The sequence below is a fragment of the Cutaneotrichosporon cavernicola genome, assembly GCF_030864355.1.
Source record: "Cutaneotrichosporon cavernicola HIS019 DNA, chromosome: 1".
Taxonomy (NCBI): domain Eukaryota; kingdom Fungi; phylum Basidiomycota; class Tremellomycetes; order Trichosporonales; family Trichosporonaceae; genus Cutaneotrichosporon; species Cutaneotrichosporon cavernicola.
Genome location: NC_083393.1, coordinates 2,012,605 through 2,034,150, shown reverse-complemented (window position 1 = coordinate 2,034,150; position 21,546 = coordinate 2,012,605). Strand labels below are relative to the sequence as shown.

Here is a 21,546-nt window from a genome sequence, read left to right as displayed (position 1 = left end):
CCGTGCTCCGGTTCCAGCAACTAGGGTGTGCAAGTGGTAGAGGATGAGAAGAAAAAAGAGAGTGAGTCCTAGTTGAAAGACCCGCGCAAGAAAGTACAATTCAAAGGAATGATCAAGGATCGAGTAGTAGTTGATGAACAAAGTAACGGCTGAGGGTAGGAGGGTAGGAGCTGGTAGGAGGAGGTAAGTAGGGATGGTTGAAGGGAGGTGATGTCGACGCTCTACAAACGGCTGAGCGGGACAGCGGAAGGCGTCAAGTTTGCCCTGTATATTTTTATGTCAACGATGTTAGAAAGGCGATTCAGAACGTGCAGCAATGCGTCTAATTAATAGACTAGTCGGGGAAGGAATCCCTCGGCTCCAGTTCCAGGATCCACAATCTCAACAGTTGAATGTCTAAAGGGTTAAAGGTGACTGAATCAAACTACAGAAAACCCCATTCCCCATTCACTTGTTGAAATATCATACTCCCTACACTAACCCCTACCATCCCCCTTAGTCCCCTCTGCTCGATCCCTTCCTTCTCCCTTTTATCATCTGACGACGCCACTCCTATGCACAATTCCTTTACCCTGCCTTTCAGCTCAAGTTTCATCCTAGACCTAGGCTCCCAATCATCCACCCCACATCGCTGGGTCATTGCCAGGCTCCAGGGACTTGAAATGTTAGTGACAAAGTACGACGCCTCCTCCGGGCCCCCAATAGCAATGTCAAAAGGAACGCGCTCATTGTCAAGACAAACAAACATGTGACGTTAGGCGACACGTGTTATCGTGGCTGGATGTGCATATGTAGCTTCTAATGGTGAGCAAAGGGAGTGAAAAGGGATCCAAGGCCCAGAGAGACTAAAGTTATTCAGTGAGGCGTCGCACTTTTGATCCTCTGGGCCTTTGATTCTTGAATCCGTTAGGGGCAGAGGATTGGACACTTGACCTACACTCAACCCTCACAAACAACAATTCTCCTTTCTCTTCATTGCTCATATCCAATCCCCCTCTCCACTGCGCCGTCTCGCAAGCCGTAAACCGCAGCCCTTGCCCGGCTTGTGCTTCTTCGTCTGCCCCAGAGACGCATAAAAGAAGAGCATGGGACTGGCCCCCCCGGCCTCGGCGCAAGTCGAAGGCTCCTAACCCTAAGGTTGGTCTCCGCTCTCCAACCAACGCGTGACTCAGTCACGCACTTGTCCATTCATCCGCTCATGGTTTTATTGGGACCTTTTGAGCTACTTGACTTGTCAACTCTGCCTTGCACCATCCAGGTCCAATTGGACCATCCCGAGTGGTTCTCTTCCGCACCACCTTCCTTCCCTTTCCTTCCTCGCCTTCCTTCCTCACCTCTCGCTTCTGACACCCAGTTCTTAAACCCCCCACCCCGGTGTCAGGCCCTGAGCGTACTCCGCACCGCTGGCCACCTCGGTGGGCCAGGAAGCCGCAAGGCAAGGACCGCGCTGCCAATGTCCCGTGTGATTCTGCTGAGGGGCAGCTGCCTGGTCGACGGGTTGTGGCCGTCACGAACGGTGTTAGCGTCGGGTAAGGATGTGAGCTGCACACACTGCGTGTGGTGTATCGCGCGCCAAGCGCGTGCGCCCGTGTCCGTGAAGAGGCTGTGCCTAGAGCTACGTGCTCGCGACTTTGCGGTAAGGCGTACGTGGGAGCGCTGCGCGTTGCTGTGTGTAGAGTGTGCTGGGGGAGGGCTGCAAAGCCCAGAGATCCCATTTAGTGAGGCCATGGTCTCGATGAGAAGATGTGGGAGGGGCCCCAATTGTGGGAAAAGAGTACGCAATGCACTGAGAGTTGCAGGTACGGTGCACCTTGCAAGACCTTTGCGCAACCGTTAATGTTTCACCCGCCGAACAGAATCCATGTTCCTCAAGCCACGTAACGCTGCAAACACTACAAGGTAAACCTAGAACCTTCAAGCAAGGCAAACCTAGAACCTTCAAACCAGATGCATACCAATACACCCCCAAGAATTACTTGAGGCCCATGTTGCCGAGCCGCGCATGCCCGATCCGCCACACGTCCACCAGTGCGCGGTCGCACTCCTTCTTCCACGCGTCTCCGTACTTGTCGCGGGTGAGGTTCTTGACAGTCCTTGAGCCGACGGCGGGCTCGTTAGTGGCAAAGTTGTCGGGCAGAGGCTGCGGCGACGTGGGGATGCCGATGTTGGCCTCCATCTCATTGACAATAACGGCGCGCGGCCGTCCAGCGACAAAAGTGATGAAACGCAGTCCGGGCCAGACAGCCTCGTACACGGCATTGAGGTGGGCGAGGCTGGTGTGAGCGGTTTGGCGGCGTGGTGTGCGAGAGGCAAGGGTTACAACGCTTCGTCTGTGGCTCTCCCAACCCAACCTCGACTCACCGGTCCAGAACAACCTTGGGCGTCCCACTTCCCTGCTCCTTACTAGAGTGCGCGCTGAGCCCCTTGACCTCCCCAATAACCGGGTGGCCCTGGATGAACTCGGCCTTTGTATCCCAGTCCCATCCGTCCCCGATCTCGGCACAGAGATCAACGAGTGCGCTGTACGATTTGGGTGGGTTGGTGGATGCGCGGAAGAGGACGGCAGGGACTAGCACGCGGCGCAGGGAGGGCGTCGGCTCAAAGAGGTTGCCTAGGAGGGCGGTTAGGCGCTCGGCGTCGGTGACAGTTGCAAAGTCGAGTTGTGCGGGGTAGGACATGGCAGTGAACGAAGCGAGCCGGTAGGGCAGGTGTGGGGGTTGGAGGGAAGGCGATGAGTGAACGTTTGAATGTGGAAGCGGTGGAAGCGAAAGCGCAGTTGGTGATCAGCTGTTTGAGGGACTAGGATCTTTGGTAGCAGATAGATGGATGCAACGAAGAGAGAAGCTAGAGATCTAGAGAAGAGACTTGTGTTGCACAGATCAGTTGAGGCAACGGTTACGGACTGCCGCAACTTGTTGCCCACTCTCACTCTCACCCCCGATGTGATCGGCTGTCATCTATGACCGGTGGAGGCGGAAGTGGAGGCCGAGTGGGATTTGGTTCCGTGCGAATTGCCACCCAACCTGCAACTCGACTTGTCAACTCCAAAAACAACAGGACGTTATCCATCGCTCCGTCAGTCACGGATACTGATTTTCTCCAGGTCACCTCTTTGCCTCCTCGCGATCCTCCGCTTTCAGCTCGCCAGCTCGCTACCCTTCTGAGCCATGTCATACGCCGGCGCAGACCCATACGGCGTGCGCGTCATGAGCGGCACGTTGATCGCGTGCGACAGCGCGGCGAAACAGATCATCCTGCATCTCGATGAGGGACGGCCGGGATCGCACAAGTTTGTGATGCGTGATGGTGAGTTGCGGCATCCGGCTCAGCCTCCTGGGTCCGGTGGGGTTAAATCCAGGAGCAAAGGATGGGGGTTGTGGAGGAGGGGCTGGGAGAGCGGGCTAACCGCAGTCGACGAGTCGCACGTCCTTGTCAAATCCGTTTTCGTCGAGGAACTCAAGGGGCTCCTGCAGGCTGAACTTGAGAAGAACACTTATGTTGCGGACCCGGCGGCGTGTTAGTTGCTCAATTCCTCAGTGGGCTGGGCTGACCGGCAGGATTGCGGGATGCGGGATTGCGCATTCAATAGTGAGATGCAGGGTAGAGTAGATCTGTATGTATACCAGTATCGATACATGAATGGTGTACTCACCGTCTGTATCTCCTCACATCATCATCAACTTTCCGCACTCGCTCGTTGCTAACCTCGTATCAACTTGTTCCTCCTGCCTGTTTATTCACGACTTACAACGAAGAAGGTTGACCAGTTCCTGCAATTGATCACTACCATACTTTATCGACGAGGGTGACGGGAACAAGTTTGTTCTCCGCGTCCGTGAGTTGACCCCGCCTCAATACCAGAAGGCAGTGGATTTAAGGAAGAAGATCGCTGACCCAGTCGACGACGATAGCCACATCTCAGTCAATTTGGCTCACATTGACGAGACCAAGGCCCTCGTCGAGCGCGAGTTTGAGATCGTCATCCGACCGCGGACAAGGCCGCCAAGAAGCCGTCAGAGAGATGACTGAGACGATGGAATGTAAGCTATAGAGGACAGAATCAGTCCCGACATGACAGACCAGGTACATGTTTAGTCTATGCCCCGCTGGGTCTATGGTCTAGTTCACGTCACTCTCGCTCCCCTCGCTCCCTTCGCTCTCGTCGAGACTCAACGCAGCAAAGAAACTGCGCTGGTTCTGTTTCACGAAGCTGTCCTCGCTCTCCTCGTCCTCATCTCCCTCGCTCCTCGCCTCGCTCTCCTTCTCATCCTCCCTCTCACCACCCTCCTCCTCTTCGCTCTCACTCTCATCTCCCAACGCCTCCAAATCTGGATTCCCTCCAAGCCACACCCCAACTCCCGCCTGTCCCTCTCTGCCAGGCGGGTAGAAACCCCACCGCACCCGTCCATCGGCCACAGACCGCAACACTGAGATCAGCCCAGTCTTACAGCTACTCACTCCCATTAGCAGCCCGGTTGGCATCCGGCCGCCCACCCTTGGCCGTCACTTCAGTCAGCCCCTTCTTTGCTATACATACAGAATCCACGGTCCAAAGCCCGCGCGTCCATGATCTCGCCGGCTGTCCACCCAGCATTCTTCTTGGGAGTGGTTGGCCTCGGTCCGCGCCACGTCCGTAAATCAATGTCGTCCTCTTGCTTAGGCCGTGGGACCCTGAAGATATCCTCGAGCGGCATATGGCGGGCCACGAAGGCTGTGCATGCTGGCAGCGAAGGGATTTGGGAGATAGGGAGGACTGGTGTCAATACTACCTTGCTGGCCTCTCGCCGGCCGCCCTCGCTCTCTCGCCAGCTCTCTGCCCGGGCAACCTCTCGCCGGCCCCAGCCGTCGGCTGAGCCGCTGGCTCGACTCACTCCCAGCCATAGCTTGCAGTTCCATCGGTGCCGGGCTGGGACACACGAGGCCCGGACAATCGACAATCTTGACTTGCTTACTGGCCCAGAAGATCGTCTGGAAATGTTTCGTCTTCCCTGGCGTCTTGGACGCGCGTACCCTGTTCGTACCAAGCAGTGCGTTGAGAAGGGACGACTTGCCGACGTTGGGTTGGCCGATGAGACCGATCGTGAGGGGTTCGACTTCGGGGTCGCGGGTGGGCCTCTCATCAGTCTCCTTGTCATGTTCTTCTTCCTCCTCCTCCTCCTCCCCCTCCTCCTCCACAGCATCCTCAGGCTCAGAGCCCTCCCGAGGAGTTCCGCGCCTCCCGTTTCCTCTGGCCGGAGGAGCCGGACCCGCTGCCAGAACGTCCCAGTCCACAACAGACCGTACGCTCGGCCGCCACACCGCGAGCTTCTTCTCATCCGTCCGCGCCCATTCGGGCGGAGCGAGTAGACGTCCATGCGCCTCCCTCAAGGCATCGACTAGTGCCTTCCTTGACGCACTCGGAATTGCCGGCCTATGCCGCCGCTTATCGGCGTACATGAGCCCCAGATCGTAGCTAGTCACGCTAACGACCTGCGCCTCGCCTCCCCACCAATCCTTTAGCCAAGCTCGCCATCCCTCTAAGGCTGCCGAGTCGACTAGATCGGCCTTGGTGAGAACAAGTACGAACTCCTTTCTTGGTTTAAGCGCGCGCAAGTATGTCCGGAGGGAGGGGGGACAGTGGAGCGGTGGTGCGCGGCTATCGATCAACAGCAAGAGGATAGACGAAGACTCGACGACCCGCCACAGTTGGCGCCATACTTCGAGGTTGGTCTCGAACCAGCTCGGACTGCGCGGTTCTCCTCCCTCCTCCAATGACGTCTCCATCCATTCAGTCACCTCTGCCCGGGTAGAGGCCAGCCATTTGCGAAATACACCTTCCTCGTTCCGCTCGACTTCCTTCTTCGTCTGACCGTACCGAAATTTCGGGCGGGCAGGGACAGACAAGTTCGAGGGTCGGGTAAGGAGGTCTAGAGGGAAGAGGGACGCGGAGGGGGGAAGGGGACGTGGAAGGGTATCGGCGTACGCGGCGTCGCGAGTGCGGTCGAGGAAGCCGGGAGGCAGGGTGACGAAGCGTGATTCGAGGGCGACGCGCGAGGCCACCTTCCTGGGGGAATTGGAGGGAGGGCGCCGCCGCGTAGGAGTCGGGATATCCTCGCCGCGCTTGAGTGCGCGCTTGGCTTGTACTTGTTCTTTCTTCTGCTTAGCGGAGAAGGGGCGGCGGCGTGGCATGGTGTAGTTGGGATGATGGGAGAAGACAAGTGACGTAGGCGTTGGCGAAATTTCGGGCTTGACCGTGCCTGCGTGCCTGCGTGCCTGCGGTAAGAGGTCTTGCAGTAAAACCGTGGCGTTCATCCGCACCATCTTCCAGAACGGCTAGAATGGCCAGAATAGAACACGATCGCTCCCGCTGCAGGTACGTTCACATACGTTCACATTGTCACCCGAGGCTACCGTTTGCAGCTTGGTGTACGGTACAAATGCTAATGGATGCTGGTTGGTGTTGGTGTACGGTGGGGGCACAGGCTCGAACTGCTCAATACAATTGCTGAATTGAACTGCGACTGCAACTCGCAGTTGGAAGGCTCAAGGCTCACAGGCACAACAATCATGACGTAACAGTGTCGCTTGGCACGGGTTGCGCGGAGGCTGGTAGCGGCCTGGGTGCGGCGTTGCAGTCGCCGATCACCAAACGGCCTCCTGGCAGCAGACAACTGATTCGGGCAAGGCACGCCGCCGGTATCAGTGCTGGTAACCAATCCAACCGTGCTACCTTGGAAACAGCTCAATGACTGTCCAAGCTTGTGATGAACCAAAAAACGGCCAGTACCCAGTATCTCGTAACCCGTTTACTTCTCGTTATGGGATGATGCAATGAGGACCCCAATCGAGTCCCGGAGTATATACCCGCCCGTTGACGAGAGTTACGGGAGCGGATCGAGCCGTCTCAAACGGCGCAGCTATGCTGACGGCATGTGCTAACAACCGCCCTCACCCGACCGGTTGCGGTTGCGGTTGCTTATCGTGGTGAGGGGCACATGTCTCGATGGGTTTGGCGTTTCGCATGCCCTTGGTTGTACCTGTAGCCATTTCGGGTGCTGATGAGGTCAAATTGAGGCTGAATGAGATCCTTGTTAAAAGAATTCTTAACTTGCTGATGGCGTGGCTTTGGAGTCAGGCTAGTCAGGGCGATTGCGACGGGGTAATTATCTATTGGGGTTTGAACACATGTTCTGCTTTTGCAACGGGTAAACCGAAGAATTAATCGGCGACGCGGCGTGACAAGTAGTGAAAGACAAACAAGCAAGAGGTAGGGAATGGATGTAAGGCTAGGAGTTAGGGTTGTTGTAGATGCCGCGCGGGGGCGCGGGATAAAGAATGGAGGTGGTGGTTGGAATGGAACCCGCAGTTGGAATCAGTGGGTTTATGGGCGTATGGGCGTATGGGTATATGGGCGTATGGGCATAGGAGCTTTGTGATCGTAATGATCGACGCGTCTGGTGGCTTGGGAGCGGACTGGGTTGGCCGGCATGGCCGGGTGGCAACAGGATAGCGGGCGCCCAGACACGGATACGGATAGCAGATTGTTTACATGTTGGTATGGAATCAGAGGCTGAGACCAGGGGACGGATTAGGGGTGGTGCCTGACCCGTAAAGGGTTGTTAGACAGAGGTTTTCAAACTAAATAGGGCACAAGGTCAGAGGAATATAGGGATTTTAGAACTGCGCCAAAGATCCCGGCGACCTCGAGTAAAAGAGAATGCGTGCCCACCGTACTTATACCTACTAAACCTACATTATAGCTGTATTTAATGGGTTAGACTCCCTTAGTGGTGACTGCTAGGAACAGGGTCTAGACAGTGACGTACAGTTATACAGTTCAATACCCCTTCCTTCCCCTTCTCCTCCCCTCCTTGTACTTGGTGTTACTCTTCCTGGAAGTCGTAGATGTTAACCCAAACAACATCCATTCATGCCATCCAGGCCATCCAAGTCTAAAGGTCCTCAGGATCCAGGTCATCCAGGTCATCCAGGTTCACTAGTAAACCATCAAAGTCATTGATCCGGATTACTCGTACTCATCAAAGTCTGTTCTGTACACTCTTTCTACTTTACTACACATTTAACTCGAAACCACCACAAACGACAGCGACGACCACCATCACGACCAGCCCTCTCCGCATAGACCCATCCCACAACCAACGCCCCACTCCTCACTCACTCCATCACTCACCCAACACGCCCACCGATAATCGGTGACTATCGCTCCTCGCCCCATTGCACGTTTGCACGTTTGCACGTTGCAGTTTACACGCGTCCGCACAGAACGCGCAACCCCTGTCTGCCAGCGAGCCAGAACATTTGGTGGAGTCTGGCACTTACTCGGCCATAGTCGAGCTACATTCTTCACCTTTGACCGAGACTGCTTTTTCGGCGCTACCCTGTCCGCAGGATCGCAATTGTCCACCAGGTCACTGTCTCAGTTGAAGATTGAGTTGGTGATACAGTGTGTCGGCGCCACCGACTTGAATGAACCCTCGATTCCCTCAAGACGCCATAAGCCGCGATTGAGTAAACTGCACCCTTACCCTTACCGCTCTGGCCTTCTCACTGCCGACAACCGCACGGTCTCCATCACCTTACGCCCCCCTTGGCCCTTGGTCTCAGCCGGCCAGCCGGTAGACGACATTCCTCAACCGGGCCTCATCAAAATATGTCGAGTGCGATGGCGGCTACGTCGACTGAAGCACGAGGTGGGCCTGTTACGTCCACGGCAACACTTGGACTAAGAGTGATCGAGGTGAGTTTTGGAGGAGGGTTGTCTATTATGACCATGGGATGTGTGGACACTGACCACATTTGTGAATCCTTGCGGTCGTTTGGTCTTTGGGTATATGCGTTACACATTTCTTCCCCTTTTGCACGTTGACGCCCCATCCCACACACCTCTACCTCTCCTTCTCCCCTTGGTGATTATCCTGGATCCTCTTTCAACCTTTCCTTTCCGATCCTCATCTCCGGTATCCGATTCTTCTTGTCATTGCCACTGTCACTGTCACTGTCGCTCACTCTCACTCTATTACTATCACTATCCCTATCACTATCACTATCACTATCTCTCTCCCTCTTCCTCTTCCTCCACACACGCTCTCTTTTCTGTGACTCCTTCCTTTTCGACTCTCTTCGTGTTTCGTTCATCCCCTCGTCCTTCTCAACGTTCCACTGGCCGCGAAAAACACATTCACTCCCAACACACCATCCTTGAATGTACAGAAACCCGCTCGTCACACCACAATAAGAGCAATATCTTACTACGACCAGCGGCCTTCCTCAAACCTCCACCCCGTATCCATCCTACGAAAGCCTTCTCTTCCAAACCTCAACTCGCTCGCGGAAGCCACAGCCGCTGCGGTCCCAAGACTTCCGCAGACGGCACCCATCATGTCGTCGCCCTTCTCGGGCCTCGCCATGGCCTTCCCCCCTCTCCCGCCCCTTCCTCCTTGCCCCTCCACCAGCGACAATGCTCTCCGCAAGTCTGCCCCTCCTTCCACCTACACCTCGACTGTCCCATCGGGTCCAACAACATCCCGTGTCCGGCCTAGAAGGTCACGCGTCTCGTTCCGAGACGAGGTCGACGCATTGGAAGAGCAGCACCGCCGTCGACCAAGGTCGCACGGTCCACCTTCCCCGTTGCTGGCACCAGCCCGGCGCCCGTCAGCAGACGCAGAGGTCGCAGTGCGCAAGGCCACGTCGGTCCGCCCAGCTCTGAAGCGTTCTTCGTCGTCAACACCGCTGGGTCCTTCACGACGTGCATCGGCATCGACAGGAGTTGTAGCATCTACATATGACGCGTTTGACGCGTTCCGGCCTCAGACCCTCAGGTACCCTCGCGTGTCTCCTGCACTCGCGCGCCTGAGTGACGGCGGCTTTAGCATTGGTGGTGCCGACACATGGTCTGCAGCGTCCAACCAACACAAGCAAGCCACCATTGCAGCCACCACATCAAAGTTGACCGCGTCGCCCACCAAGTCGTCTTCCTCGGAAGCGACCACGACAACACACACTACGGCTGCTCCAAAGGACAGGGAACCCGAGCGCGACAACCGTGCGAGCGTTCAGGTGACATCCGCACGCGTGGCGCGCAAGCCGCGGTCGCCGATCCCGTCCTGGTCGTCAACGTGCCCGTCGCTCAGCTCGTCGAGCCACCGCGCATCAGTCGCGTCGACCTTGACAGCTCCCTCGATGACAAGCTTGTTGTTGTCGCCCCAGTCGCCTATCGACCGGTACCTCCCCCCCATGCCAACGTATTCCTTTGGAGAAGAGGGCCTTCCCGGATCTCCAATGCCTGCAAAGGAGGCCAACCAGGTCGAGTCTGCTGTCGAGTGCGAAGGAGTGCCTGCATTGTTGGAAGGAGGAGGAGGAGAAGGAGAAGGAGGAGGTGCAGGTGCAGGGTTTAGTACAAAGTGCAGAAGCGGTGGTGGGAGGGGTAGTGCCTACCAGCGTGACATGGTCCAGGGTCATAACCCAGGCCCACGACTCCAGGCGCCCATGCGCCTTCGTCCAAGACATAGCGAACCCGCATCCTTTGGTTCATCTGCTCCTTCTTCTTACATTGTTCCTCGCGCAAGTGAACGTCTACTCCGCCTCCAGAACTCGCTCGCCGACCTGCGCATGCAGAGACGCGCATCCTCCAAGGAGAATTCCCCCACCATGCAACGCACTCGGCCAAAACCACTAGCATCCACAGGACGACGCGACTCTCCCCGTTCAGGATCGCCACGGCCTTTAACCCCCGACACCCCAGCCTCTTCGGACACGCCATCTAGCGTGCGCACCAGCATTCGAGTGTCGCGCGCTCCTAGCCCTACGTTCGCTGAGCTTGCTCGTGCACGTCCAGGTCGAGAGCGTGACGACAACGACGCTCTGGCAGACTCTGGAGATGAAAGTGACCTCGGTACGTTCCTGAGGCCGAGGAACAACCTAAAACTAACCCCAGACCTCTCGCTTCCTCCGCTAAACGCGGCGCTGCGTTCGCGCGTCATTCCGTCATCGTCCAGGCTCCTTGTCAAGATGACGCAGCCGCCAGGTGTGGGAGCAACCTACGACAAGGACGATCGCGACGGCCTTGGATGGAGTGGCAGCGAGTCCGAGGAGGAAGAGTTTTCGCGCACAGTTGCCCGCATAGCAAGACGCAAGAGCACCGTTCCCGTCCCGCGTCACCTGTCCAAGCGCCCATCTTTACCAGCGGGTTATCTTCATCGGCATTCCGACTTTTACAGTACCATGGCCTCCAACCAAACATCTCCCTCCACCGGCTCCGAGTCGCAGATTGGCGGCCCGCCGACGCCGACGATCGGCGAGCGCCCGTCAACGTCACTTGGCACTTCACGTCCCAACCACGGCACTGCGGCGCTTTTATCGGCCCTCGTGGAGCAAAAGTACGCGTCGCGCGACGCGCTCCCGCGCCCCAAGCGCTTTGTGCATGGCTGGGGTGCTCCCGAGGTGCTGCTTGAGGATGACTGGCCGCCCGACAACCTCGCGTCGGACAACATGTCCATGTCCGACGAGCACATGAGTTCTACGACCAACGTGACGACCCCAACGATGACCAAGCAGGCTGTGCCTGCTGCTTCCACTAGGCGTCTGCCGCGGCCCCTGGGGGCTGCGTGGTAGACATCCATTCCCTTCGTTCGTATCTCAGTACAACCTGTTGTCATTACCAGTGTAATTCGTCAAGATGCGCCGCACACATACACTATGCATAACACTTGGTTATGTGGCATTGGTTGGAGATGGGAGAGGTGGATATGACCATTTCGTGTATCCCGATGTTCCCTACTGTCAGACGTTGGTTACGTCTAATTCCGCAAGTACTGGCGGCTGGCCAAGTGGACGCAGAGCGGGATGTGCTGTCAAAAGAATTCCAGCCCAGGCACCCCCCCAATATTGCCTTCCCTATGAGCATAAAGTTGGTACATTTACCAAACCATCTAATTTTGATCTTGTATGCAACGTTTCAAGATCAGATGTACCTGCCACGTTTTGAGCCATCACTTTATGGTGTCAAGGTGTCTGTCAGTTCCAAGAACCTGGCGGCTAGGGGCCAATTCCTTCAAGCCCGCCAAGCCTCCACCGCACAAAGCCATCCCCCGCGCGATTTCCTTGCTTTTACCCTGGTAACCATGAAAGTGTCCACGCTGCTCTCACACCTCGCTACTCTGTTCCGTTGTCATTCTTGTCTTCCTGTCTCTCTTGTTCTGTTCGACTCTTGGGCCTCGTTCATCGTCCAGAAAAAAAAGTCAGCCCGATCCTTCCGCACTGCCTTACACCGTCGATCACGCAGCAAGCAACCTCGCAGCACATCCAACTTCGGCCGTTTTAATCGACAATCGACACATCGTCTGATCCAGCATCAGATCGACCTCTTCTGTGCGCGTCCGTCTCCATCTTTCCACCTATACTACTTAACCTCTCCTCCTCCTCTTACGCCGACCCTCGCCAGCCCACCCACCACCCTCCGCCCACCACCCCCACCAACCCACGATGACCGCAACAGCGCTCGCCTCGCGGCCCCTCAAGGCTCGCAAGGCCAAGCCCACCGAAACCCCCTCCCCACCCGTATCCTCTGCGCCGAGTGTCAGCGACCGCTCAGACGAGCCGGACCCGGCTGCAGCTGCGGCTGTCGAAAATGGCGACCGCGATCCCCAGGACTTTCTGTGGATGTACACTGAGGAACCGCATCGTAGTCGCCGGATGGCTATCCTCAAGCACCATCCTGAGGTGAGTCGCACATTGAGTGGGAGGAGCAAGAGAACAGGAGAGTGATAAGTGGTTCCGAAATGTCGAGGCTGCTTAACTGCTCCTCACCGTTCCATCCCGCCCCATCCTGCCCCACCCACCAGGCCACCTTCCCCACACCGCCCGCTGCTTGGTTACATGTACTGCCCCTAACATCAGGTCCGCAAGCTCATGGGCCCGACCAAGTGGACGCTCCTCGTCGTCATCTTGGTGCTATCCCTCCAGGTCTTCCTTGCGCTGTACCTGCGGCGGTTCCCGACGCTGTCATGGCAGACGCTCCTCACCGCGTACGTGATCGGCGGCACCTGCAACCAGAACACGTTCCTGGCGATCCATGAGATTACTCACAACCTCGCGTTCAAGGGCATCCGCCCCAACAAGGTGCTCGCAATCGTCGCAAACTTTGCCATTGCCGTCCCTTACGCCATGGCGTTCAAGGGCTACCACATCGAGCACCACAAGTTCCTCGGCGAGGACGGCATTGACACCGACCTGCCGAGCCGCCTCGAGGCCATGATCCTAAACAACGTCGCCGGTAAGACGTTCTTTGCGACCTTTCAGCTCCTCTTCTATGCTCTGCGCCCCGGCTTCATCCGCAGCCAAAAGTTCACCTACTGGCACGCGATCAACCTCGCCGCTGTCCTGACCTTTGACGCGGTGCTGGTGCACTTTGCTGGTTGGCGCCCGCTCCTCTATCTCCTTCTCTCGTCGTTCTTCGCCGGTTCGCTCCACCCTATGGCGGCGCACTTTATCGCCGAGCACTACCTCATGAACCCCGTCGAGCCGGGTACAGTTCAGAGCCTTGCACAGGAGACGACGAGCTACTACGGCTGGCTCAACATCTTCTGCTACAATGTCGGCTACCACAATGAGCACCACGACTTCCCCTCGGTGCCGTGGACGCGCCTTCCTGCTCTTCGCCGCCTCGCCCCAGAGTACTACGACACGCTGCCGAGCCACAAGAGCTGGCCGTACGTTACATGGCAGTTTATCACGGACCCCAACGTCGGCATGTGGAGCCGAGCCAAGCGCAATGGGCGCGGCGAGCGGCTCAACGAGCACGTGTGGAAGCAGCTGTGGGAGAAGCAGGCGAGCGAGGACAGCGACTGTGACCTGAGCGACTCGGAGATTGAGCGCGAGATGGAGGAGGCCGTAGAGATCGGGTACGCGAGCGACGGGTGCGAGTGATTGCTTGTTGATGGTTGATGGTTGTTGAAAGCATAACGGTCTGAGATCAATAGGCACGGATGAATAGATACTTGTTTTGATATTTGTGTCCCAATATTTCTAATGGAAAATTAGGAAATCTGTTGTTGGTTGCCACCGATTCGCGTATCGGCCGCACGTCATGTCATATGGGACGCGTCGGTGCGAGCAATTTCAGGATCATAACACAACACAGTCAACCACTCCACCCCTCCACTCCTCCACTCCACTTCACATCTCAACCTCTCAATCCTTCAATCTCTCCATGACCCATGTCGACCCCAACACCAGCTGAGGTCGAGGCCATTCTCGACCGCCGAAAGGGACGGCACGATACGCCACTCGACACCGACCTCGCACCAGTCTACACCTTTCTCCTTGGGGACAAGAGTGACGATGTCGTGCCGCACTGGTTCTGCTCCCAGGCAGGCGAGGTGCATCGCCGCGCCGCGACGTACCTCATCGTCCTGTTTGCTTTCAAGCAGCAGGGGACAAGCAAGACGTGGATCGAGACGTTGGCAAAGGTCGTCAAGTCGTGTGCTAAGTGTGCGCGCGCGTTCGCGTCAGCACGGCGAACCTGGGAGCGGCTGTGAGTGATCATGGTGACGGCGTACTGGATCACGTCCCCTTTCCCTATCATCTTCTTTAGCGTGTACAGCGAGGGGCACGCGCTGTTCGCCCCTCTCACCTTCCTTCCTCGGGCCTACGTCCAACACTCCCAAACTGCCCGTCCTCCCCAATCGGCCTACCTCTCCCACCCGCCCCACTGATATCAGTTACTTCTCGGCGTACCCCTCTGCCACAAGACAGAACTTCGCCAAGGTTGTCGACAAATGGCAAGCCAGCCTGATATCACCGCATCTCGAGCTGGGCGGCATGTTCGACCTTCCCCCAGCGCTCCTCCAGCTGGCGTTCAATGAGCCCGCAGTCCTCGTTATACCAGAGATCGCAGAAGCATTCGACGTGGCTCTTGTCGCGTCGACAGGGCGTACGTCCGTGGCCGACCTCTACCTCTCCGCCGGACTCGTCAATCTCCTCTCATCACCCATGCCCGAGCGGCGGCAATGGGCGCGCATCCAGATCGCGTTCATCTCGCACAAGCCGCTGTGCTTTGAGGACTTCCGAAATAGCGGCGTCGGTGCAGAGGTGCTCGCCCTACTCGGAACCACCTTTTCCGGCTCTCAGACCGAGCTCTTCTCCTCCGTGCAGGCACTCGTGTCCACTGACCGCCTGGGACCCGATGCGATCCAGCGCGGCCTCCTTGAAGGGCGGTACACGCATGACGCAGCGCGTCCAGACAAGTCCGTCATGGCCTTCGTCGCCCGCCAGCTCGGCACACCATCGGATACCTTCCCCGCCGTCCTCGAGCTCTTTACCTCCCTCCTCATCATGTCCCCAACCCACCATGCTTGGGCTTTCGATACGTCCCCCGAGCTACCCCACACACTCTTCTCTGAGATCAAGAGAAACTCGTCTTTCGATGCCCTCGTCGCTGACACCCGGCCCTCGAACCCAAAGGGCAAGAGCAGGGAAGGTGCTGAGGAAGCCGGGCCGTTGGCCTTCATCACTCCTTTCCTCTTGTCCGTTCTCGATGCACAGCGAACAAAGGAAGGCTCGGGGTTCTCGGAGGCACTGGCCAAGGTTATGGGCTACTGCTTCGCCGAAATGCAGCACGACCGGCTAGACATCCAGGTCCGCGCTGCCGTTGCGGAGGCAGGCTTCAAGGTAGGCCCGTTATACCTCAATCATGCTAACTGCTCACAGGCTCTAGCGGTGCTGCAGGAGAAGGTTGCCGGCAACGATCTGGGTATCGCAGCTCTCGCGTCCGCGCTCGACGTGCACTCCAGCTTCATTGCGCGCGTCGCGTTCCACATAAAGGCCGACCAGGGATGGTCGTCGGCGCGCGAGGCGGCACGTTCGCTCGTCACTCTCGTATTCAAAGCGGATGGCCGCGAGGTGATGGAGAGCGTCCTTGGCCTCGCCACGGTCGCCATGAACGAGCGCCGCCGGCTGAAGCGCGAGCGGCGAGCCAAGCAGGGCCAACCCGTCTCAAAGGCAGTCTCCGTCGACAAGCTCCATCGTGCCTCGATCCGACGCGAACTATGGAAGGCTGCGTACGATGCCTTAGACCCAACAGACATCGCGGGATTGGCCCTCATCATGGCCGCCGTAGCGCCGTTGGCGCACATCGAGGAGCTCAACCTGAACGACGCATGGAACCCCGAGGATCTCACCAAAGTCGTCCAACCACCAGAGTGGAAAGCGAGTGTGCGCGCCGTCAACTTGGCGCTCAAAACTGTCCGCACTGACTTTGCGCGAGTTGTCGAGTCAATGGCAGCGCAGCTCGATCCTCTTATACTCGGCTCGCTATGGGAGCTGTCAGGCGTCGCGCAGTCTGTCATGGTGCTCCTCCTCTCACCAGTTGAGTCGATACACGACCCAGTGATCAATTTGATCCAGCAGTCCTTCACCGACGTCGATGATCGTGGCGACTGTATCCACACACTCCTCAGCAAGTACTCGGTGGAGGCCATGGACGGCCTCTATACCTTCCTTTCAGCGTTCATTCAGACCGCACGGATGGTTCCAGAAGCCGTAGGGCTTGCCAAGTGGCTTGTGCGCTGCTTCACGGACGTCATGGACGCTCTGTGTGAGGCGGCAGGTCTGTCACCGGCCCTACTCCAGACGGACTCGTTCCTGTCCAAATACGCTAATAACCGGCGCATGACGCGCCGTGTGAGTGACCTGTGGCAGCTCATGACGGACTCGCTCGCCCTCATCTTCAGGCGTACCTCTGACTGGGCACCATTCTACGACAACGAGGTCATGGTCGACTGGATGCGCGACGCGCTCATCTTCGGCCGCATGATCACAGACAATATCCGGATCTTCGAGTCTGCCATCTTGAGCCACACACAGGTGCGACAGGACGACCCGGCGGAGTCGCCAGCACGCGTGTCCCAAGTCGGCAAGACGCTTGCCCAGAAGCTCCAGGTCGTGCTTGCCGATCTCGTCGGGTGGCTGCGTCTGACTGAGTAAGTGCAGCCGACTTCGTTTCGTTGATAGCTGACAACAGCGCGGAAACGCTCCACCAGGCATTCGAGCTCATTAAGACCATTCTCGGTCGCGTTAGCAAGTCGAAGCCGGACCTCAGCAGCAATCCGCAGCTTGAAAGCGCGCTTGTCGAGCTGGACAAGTTCTGTCGCCGCATCTCGAATGCGTACAGGAGTCGCATCACTGACGACATGCTGTCAGAGCTGTCCGAGCTTGTCAACCAGTTCGACCTTCCTATGGACGAGATCCAGTTCATCAAGGAGGTCAAGGCGACATCGCCCGAGGCTATGAGCTCTGATGTCGAGCCTGTGTCCTCGAAGCTTCGGGCAGTTGCCGGCAAGGACATGCGTCAAGAGCGACGCGACGTCAAGCCGTCGGTACCGGTGACACAGCAGAAGAACGCCTTCGCCGTGATGATGAAGAAGGCGGGCGGGACGTACTCCCCGTCGGAGGGCCCCAGCCGTCCCAGACACGCCAAGCCGACCAAGCCGCGCCAGATGACGTTAGACGAGTTTGAGGAACAAGACGACTTTCTCGAGAGCTTATCTGCCAACGACCTGGACATTCTCGAGCGTCGTGCTCAAAACACGAGCTCCAGGCGCGTCGAGGCACCGAAACCCAAGCCCAAGGAGAAGCTTCAAATCAATGTTGTGCCGCAAAAGTTCTACCCGGAGAAGAGGCCGCCTTCATCGTCGGCTTACAAGTCCAAGTTCATGCGCGACTTGAGCCGTGAGCACAAGGCTCAGATCATTGAGCAACGCCGCGGCGCTCCTCCTGTCACACGTCTACCGAACGCTGCTGCAATCGGCACTGGTATCGGTGCGTACACGGGGCCGCCGAAACCTGCCGCCAAGCCAGCTCCAGCGTCGTCGGATACGAGCGACTCGGACTCGTCCTCGGACGACGACAACAAGGGTCTCACGGCGTTGCTAGCACGCCAGAAGGGCGTGCTGAAGCCGGCCACCAAGGTCGCGGCACCGCAGAGGTTCAAGATCAGTGAGTCCCGGCCCATCAAGATGCTAGGGGCGGGTGTGGTTGACCTCATGCGTGAGCGTGAGGCTCAGCGCAAGAGAGCCCATGCGATGCGCATGCGTCTCCGCCCAGACATGACGCCACTGTATCGGTTCGTCCTTGGCTGGGACCCAGCGCATACTGGCACGTCGCCTCGGTACCCGGAGAATGTAGAAGCTCAGCTCGGGCCACTCCAATCAGTGCCCACGACCTTCGCGAGTCCGGAGCATTACGACAAGGTCATGCTGCCCATGTTCCTTCAGGAGTTATGGGCACAGTTCATCAAGGACCAGCCGTCTTCCGGCAGTGTGACCGTGGAGGTTATGCAGAAGGACTACGAGGACGACTTTATCGACTTACAGGCTGTCGTTGCTGGTAACCTGCCACCCATGTTCAGCTTGAACGACTCGGACGTTGTCACCATCCAACCCCAAACACCCGGCGGGCGGCAGGTGTTTGCCAAGGTCATGGTATTCCAGCGCCGCTTCAAGGAGGTGTCCATGAAGTTGCGCATCCTGGGCGGGATGGACCCGAACGTAGGGGTCAAAGGCAAGCTGTTACTGCAGAAGCGCTCAGCGTAGGTAAACGAATCGAAGCATCCTGACACCAGACTTGGCACTGCCATGCGCGAGTTTGGCGCGCTGCGTGGTCTGCCGTATTACGAGCCTGGTATCCTTCGAGACATACTTGGCGCGCGGAGCGCAGTCACACCTGATGTCTCTGAGGGCGACATTGAGGACGCCATGGGCAAGTTCCAGGTCAACGAGCCGCAGGCAAAGGCGATCCTCGGTGCATTTGCCGTCCAGGGCTTCGCACTTATCCAGGGGTGAGTGGCGTGAGCTGTGATGATGCTGACGAGCCAGTCCACCGGGTACGGGTAAGACGAAGACGATTAGCGGCCTGGTGGGAAAGTTCCTCTCCGAGCGCAACATGCCGATCGCTTCGCACGCGGATGCTCCTGTCAAGACCAAGATTCTGGTAGTTGCACCGAGTAACGCGGCCATCGACGAAGTGTGCAAACGTCTCATGGACGGGGTACCGTCAGCACAGGGCGGCCGTATCCACCCCAAGGTCGTCCGTATCGGTGTCGAGTCGTCCGTCAACGTCGCCGTTAAGGACGTCTCACTCGACAACATTGTCGAGGCGCGCGTCAACGACGAGTCGCAACGGCGTGATGGTGGTGGCTCCGAGCTCACGCGTGTGCAGACTGAACTCGACGCTGTCAAGAACCAGATCAAGGAGAAGCAGCTCGAGATGTCCCGCGTGCAGGGCAACGACCAGAAGCTCAAGGAGATCGAAACCGAGCTGCATTCCCTCAACGCGAAACGTACTAAACTCGGTCAGCAGCAGTCGCGTGCCAAGGACGCCGCACGTGACGCCACCCGTCACCTGAACGGTGCTCGTCGTGCGGCGCGCGATGCCGTGCTCAAGGAGGCGGACATCATCTGTGCAACGCTTTCCGGTTCCGGCCAGGAGGTGCTCTCAGCCTACCAGTTCGAGACGGTCATCATTGACGAGGCGGCCCAGGCGATCGAGATGAGCTGTCTCATTCCCCTCAAGTACGGTGCTAAGCGGTGCATCATGGTCGGAGGTGAGATTGCTTTGCCATATCTAGCTGACGTCAGACCCCAACCAGCTTCCACCCACCACGTTCAGCGTCGAAGCCGACAATAACAAGTTCAACCAGAGCCTGTTCGTCCGCATCGCGCAGAACAAGGGCTCGCACATGAATCTTCTCAGGTAGGTTTGGCTGTATCTTTCACAGCTAACCGACAGCATCCAATACCGTATGCACCCCGAGATCTCGGAGCTGCCGTCCAAGCTGTTCTACAGCAGCCGGCTGAAGGATGGCCCAAGGATGGCGGAGAAGACGGCGGCGATTTGGCACAAGACCCCAATCTTCGGGCCGTACCATTTTGTCAACGTCAATGGCCACGAGACGAAGGCGGGTACATCCACACGCAACACGGACGAGGCCAGGGCTGCTGTCGACCTGTACCGCAACCTCGAGTTCCAGTACGGCAAACGCATCGACTTTACGATGCGCATCGGCGTGATCACCATGTACAAGGAGCAGCTCAACGAGCTCAAACGACAGTTCCGGAACGTGTTCGGCGAGGAGATCGTTGAGAAGATTGAGTGAGTAACCTATGACGACGATGTTCGCGACGGCCTTGGGTTGAGTGGCAGCTAGTCTGAGGAGGAAGAGTTCCCGCGCACAGCTGCACGCATAAGTAGGCGCAACAGCGCCGCACTCATGCGGCGTCAGTTGTCCAAGCGCTCAACCTTGCCGGCTGGTTGCATTCACGAAGCATTCACGAAGTATCCTCAGCTGACCCAAAGCTTCAACACTGTAGACGGTTTCCAGGGCCAGGAGAAGGACATCATCATCCTCTCGTGTGTCCGTTCCGGACCGAACCTCACGACCATCGGTTTCTTGAAGGACTTCCGCCGCATGAACGTCGCTCTGACGCGTGCCAAGTCGACGTTGTTTGTGCTGGGGAACGCTTCGACGCTCGAGCGCAGTGACCAGCGGTGGAACACGATTGTCAATGACGCACGCGAGCGTGGTCTCCTTGTTGATGTACGTAGAGACGGCTGCGCTGCAATATTGCCATATTGTCTACGAGTAAGCTGACCTGCAGTACGACTCGACCCTGTTCTCCGACCCCAAGCGTGTCCTCGCTCCCCCCAACGGGAAGTACAAATCGCGCCAGGTGACACCCGAGGGTGCGACTATCATCCCGAAGGTCGGCACGGTCAAGGACCTCGATCGACCTGACCAGAAGCGCAAGTTTTCTCAAGAAGTAGAGCTGGCAAGCAAGAAGCCCCGCATCCCCGGCTTGGACATCGGCGGATACAAGTCCTCGAATGACAGCTCGAAGAATGGCTCCACCAGCCCGTCGAAGAATGTCTCGGCAACCGCGTCCCGCTTATCGTCTCCCGCCGACCGGTCTTCACCGGCTCTACCATCATCACGAGGCGCATCTTCACCCCCGCCCGCACCCGGTCGGCAACTGCCAGCGCATCCATCTCTCCCTGCACGTCCAGGTTACCCTGTGAACACATCACTCGCTCCGCGCCCTCCCGGTATCGCTGGCCCATCCGCTGGCGGTCCCGTTCGTCCAAGGCCTCCCAAGCGGCCCGCTGGCGAGGACGCTCTGTTCATCAAGAAGAAGGTGAGTCAGCTTTGCTTGTTGACACCCACTGACATCAGAAACCCGTTCAACGCCCTGGAGGCGGCGCACGCCCAGTCAACGTGCGTGCACTCATCAACAACGACGTCGCGAACGGCCCGCGCCCACCGCGTCCGTCCTAAGCGATAGATACAACATCATTGCATACTCAGTCGCTCCTCACCTGCATGTTACGCTCCATCCTGCATGTCATATCATCAGCCTGCATCTCGCATTATCATTCAACGCCATAGATCACAATGTAACACATTCCACAAGGAGCAGAAGACGCACGCAGTCGCATATCTGTACACCTGATCCATCGGTGACTCTAAGTACAACATCAACGTCTGAGCTGTCCGTC

At 57.7% G+C, this 21,546-nt stretch overlaps 7 protein-coding genes across 7 annotated transcripts; 5 read left to right on the top strand and 2 right to left on the bottom strand.

Moving 5' to 3' along the window:
* Positions 1-1,972: 1,972 nt before the first annotated feature.
* Positions 1,973-2,678, bottom strand: CcaverHIS019_0107590 (uncharacterized protein; the record flags this gene model as incomplete). The annotated part of the gene is made up of 2 exons (XM_060603888.1): positions 1,973-2,273; positions 2,362-2,678. The coding sequence occupies 2 exons, from the start codon at positions 2,676-2,678 to the stop codon at positions 1,973-1,975; spliced, it is 618 nt and encodes a 205-aa protein (XP_060453307.1).
* A 489-nt stretch (positions 2,679-3,167) lies between these two features.
* CcaverHIS019_0107580 (uncharacterized protein) lies at positions 3,168-4,029 on the top strand (the record flags this gene model as incomplete). Its single annotated transcript, XM_060603877.1, has 3 exons — positions 3,168-3,306; positions 3,412-3,516; positions 3,899-4,029. 3 exons carry the CDS (start codon positions 3,168-3,170, stop codon positions 4,027-4,029), a joined length of 375 nt encoding a protein of 124 aa, XP_060453306.1.
* Positions 4,030-4,119: 90 nt separating this feature from the next.
* On the bottom strand, positions 4,120-6,168 carry CcaverHIS019_0107570 (uncharacterized protein; the record flags this gene model as incomplete). The annotated part of the gene is made up of 4 exons (XM_060603866.1): positions 4,120-4,427; positions 4,459-4,506; positions 4,538-4,753; positions 4,872-6,168. 4 exons carry the CDS (start codon positions 6,166-6,168, stop codon positions 4,120-4,122), a joined length of 1,869 nt encoding a protein of 622 aa, XP_060453305.1.
* Positions 6,169-9,378: 3,210 nt separating this feature from the next.
* On the top strand, positions 9,379-10,508 carry CcaverHIS019_0107560 (uncharacterized protein; the record flags this gene model as incomplete). Its single annotated transcript, XM_060603855.1, has 2 exons — positions 9,379-10,319; positions 10,466-10,508. 2 exons carry the CDS (start codon positions 9,379-9,381, stop codon positions 10,506-10,508), a joined length of 984 nt encoding a protein of 327 aa, XP_060453304.1.
* A 139-nt stretch (positions 10,509-10,647) lies between these two features.
* Positions 10,648-11,610, top strand: CcaverHIS019_0107550 (uncharacterized protein; the record flags this gene model as incomplete). Its single annotated transcript, XM_060603844.1, has 2 exons — positions 10,648-10,891; positions 10,934-11,610. The coding sequence occupies 2 exons, from the start codon at positions 10,648-10,650 to the stop codon at positions 11,608-11,610; spliced, it is 921 nt and encodes a 306-aa protein (XP_060453303.1).
* Positions 11,611-12,480: 870 nt separating this feature from the next.
* DES1 (uncharacterized protein) lies at positions 12,481-13,923 on the top strand (the record flags this gene model as incomplete). Its single annotated transcript, XM_060603833.1, has 2 exons — positions 12,481-12,717; positions 12,895-13,923. 2 exons carry the CDS (start codon positions 12,481-12,483, stop codon positions 13,921-13,923), a joined length of 1,266 nt encoding a protein of 421 aa, XP_060453302.1.
* Positions 13,924-14,213: 290 nt separating this feature from the next.
* CcaverHIS019_0107530 (uncharacterized protein) lies at positions 14,214-21,325 on the top strand (the record flags this gene model as incomplete). The annotated part of the gene is made up of 11 exons (XM_060603822.1): positions 14,214-14,530; positions 14,718-15,666; positions 15,706-16,976; positions 17,018-18,583; positions 18,617-18,832; positions 18,870-19,597; positions 19,632-19,746; positions 19,783-20,145; positions 20,350-20,590; positions 20,652-21,185; positions 21,224-21,325. The coding sequence occupies 11 exons, from the start codon at positions 14,214-14,216 to the stop codon at positions 21,323-21,325; spliced, it is 6,402 nt and encodes a 2,133-aa protein (XP_060453301.1).
* Positions 21,326-21,546: the final 221 nt, after the last annotated feature.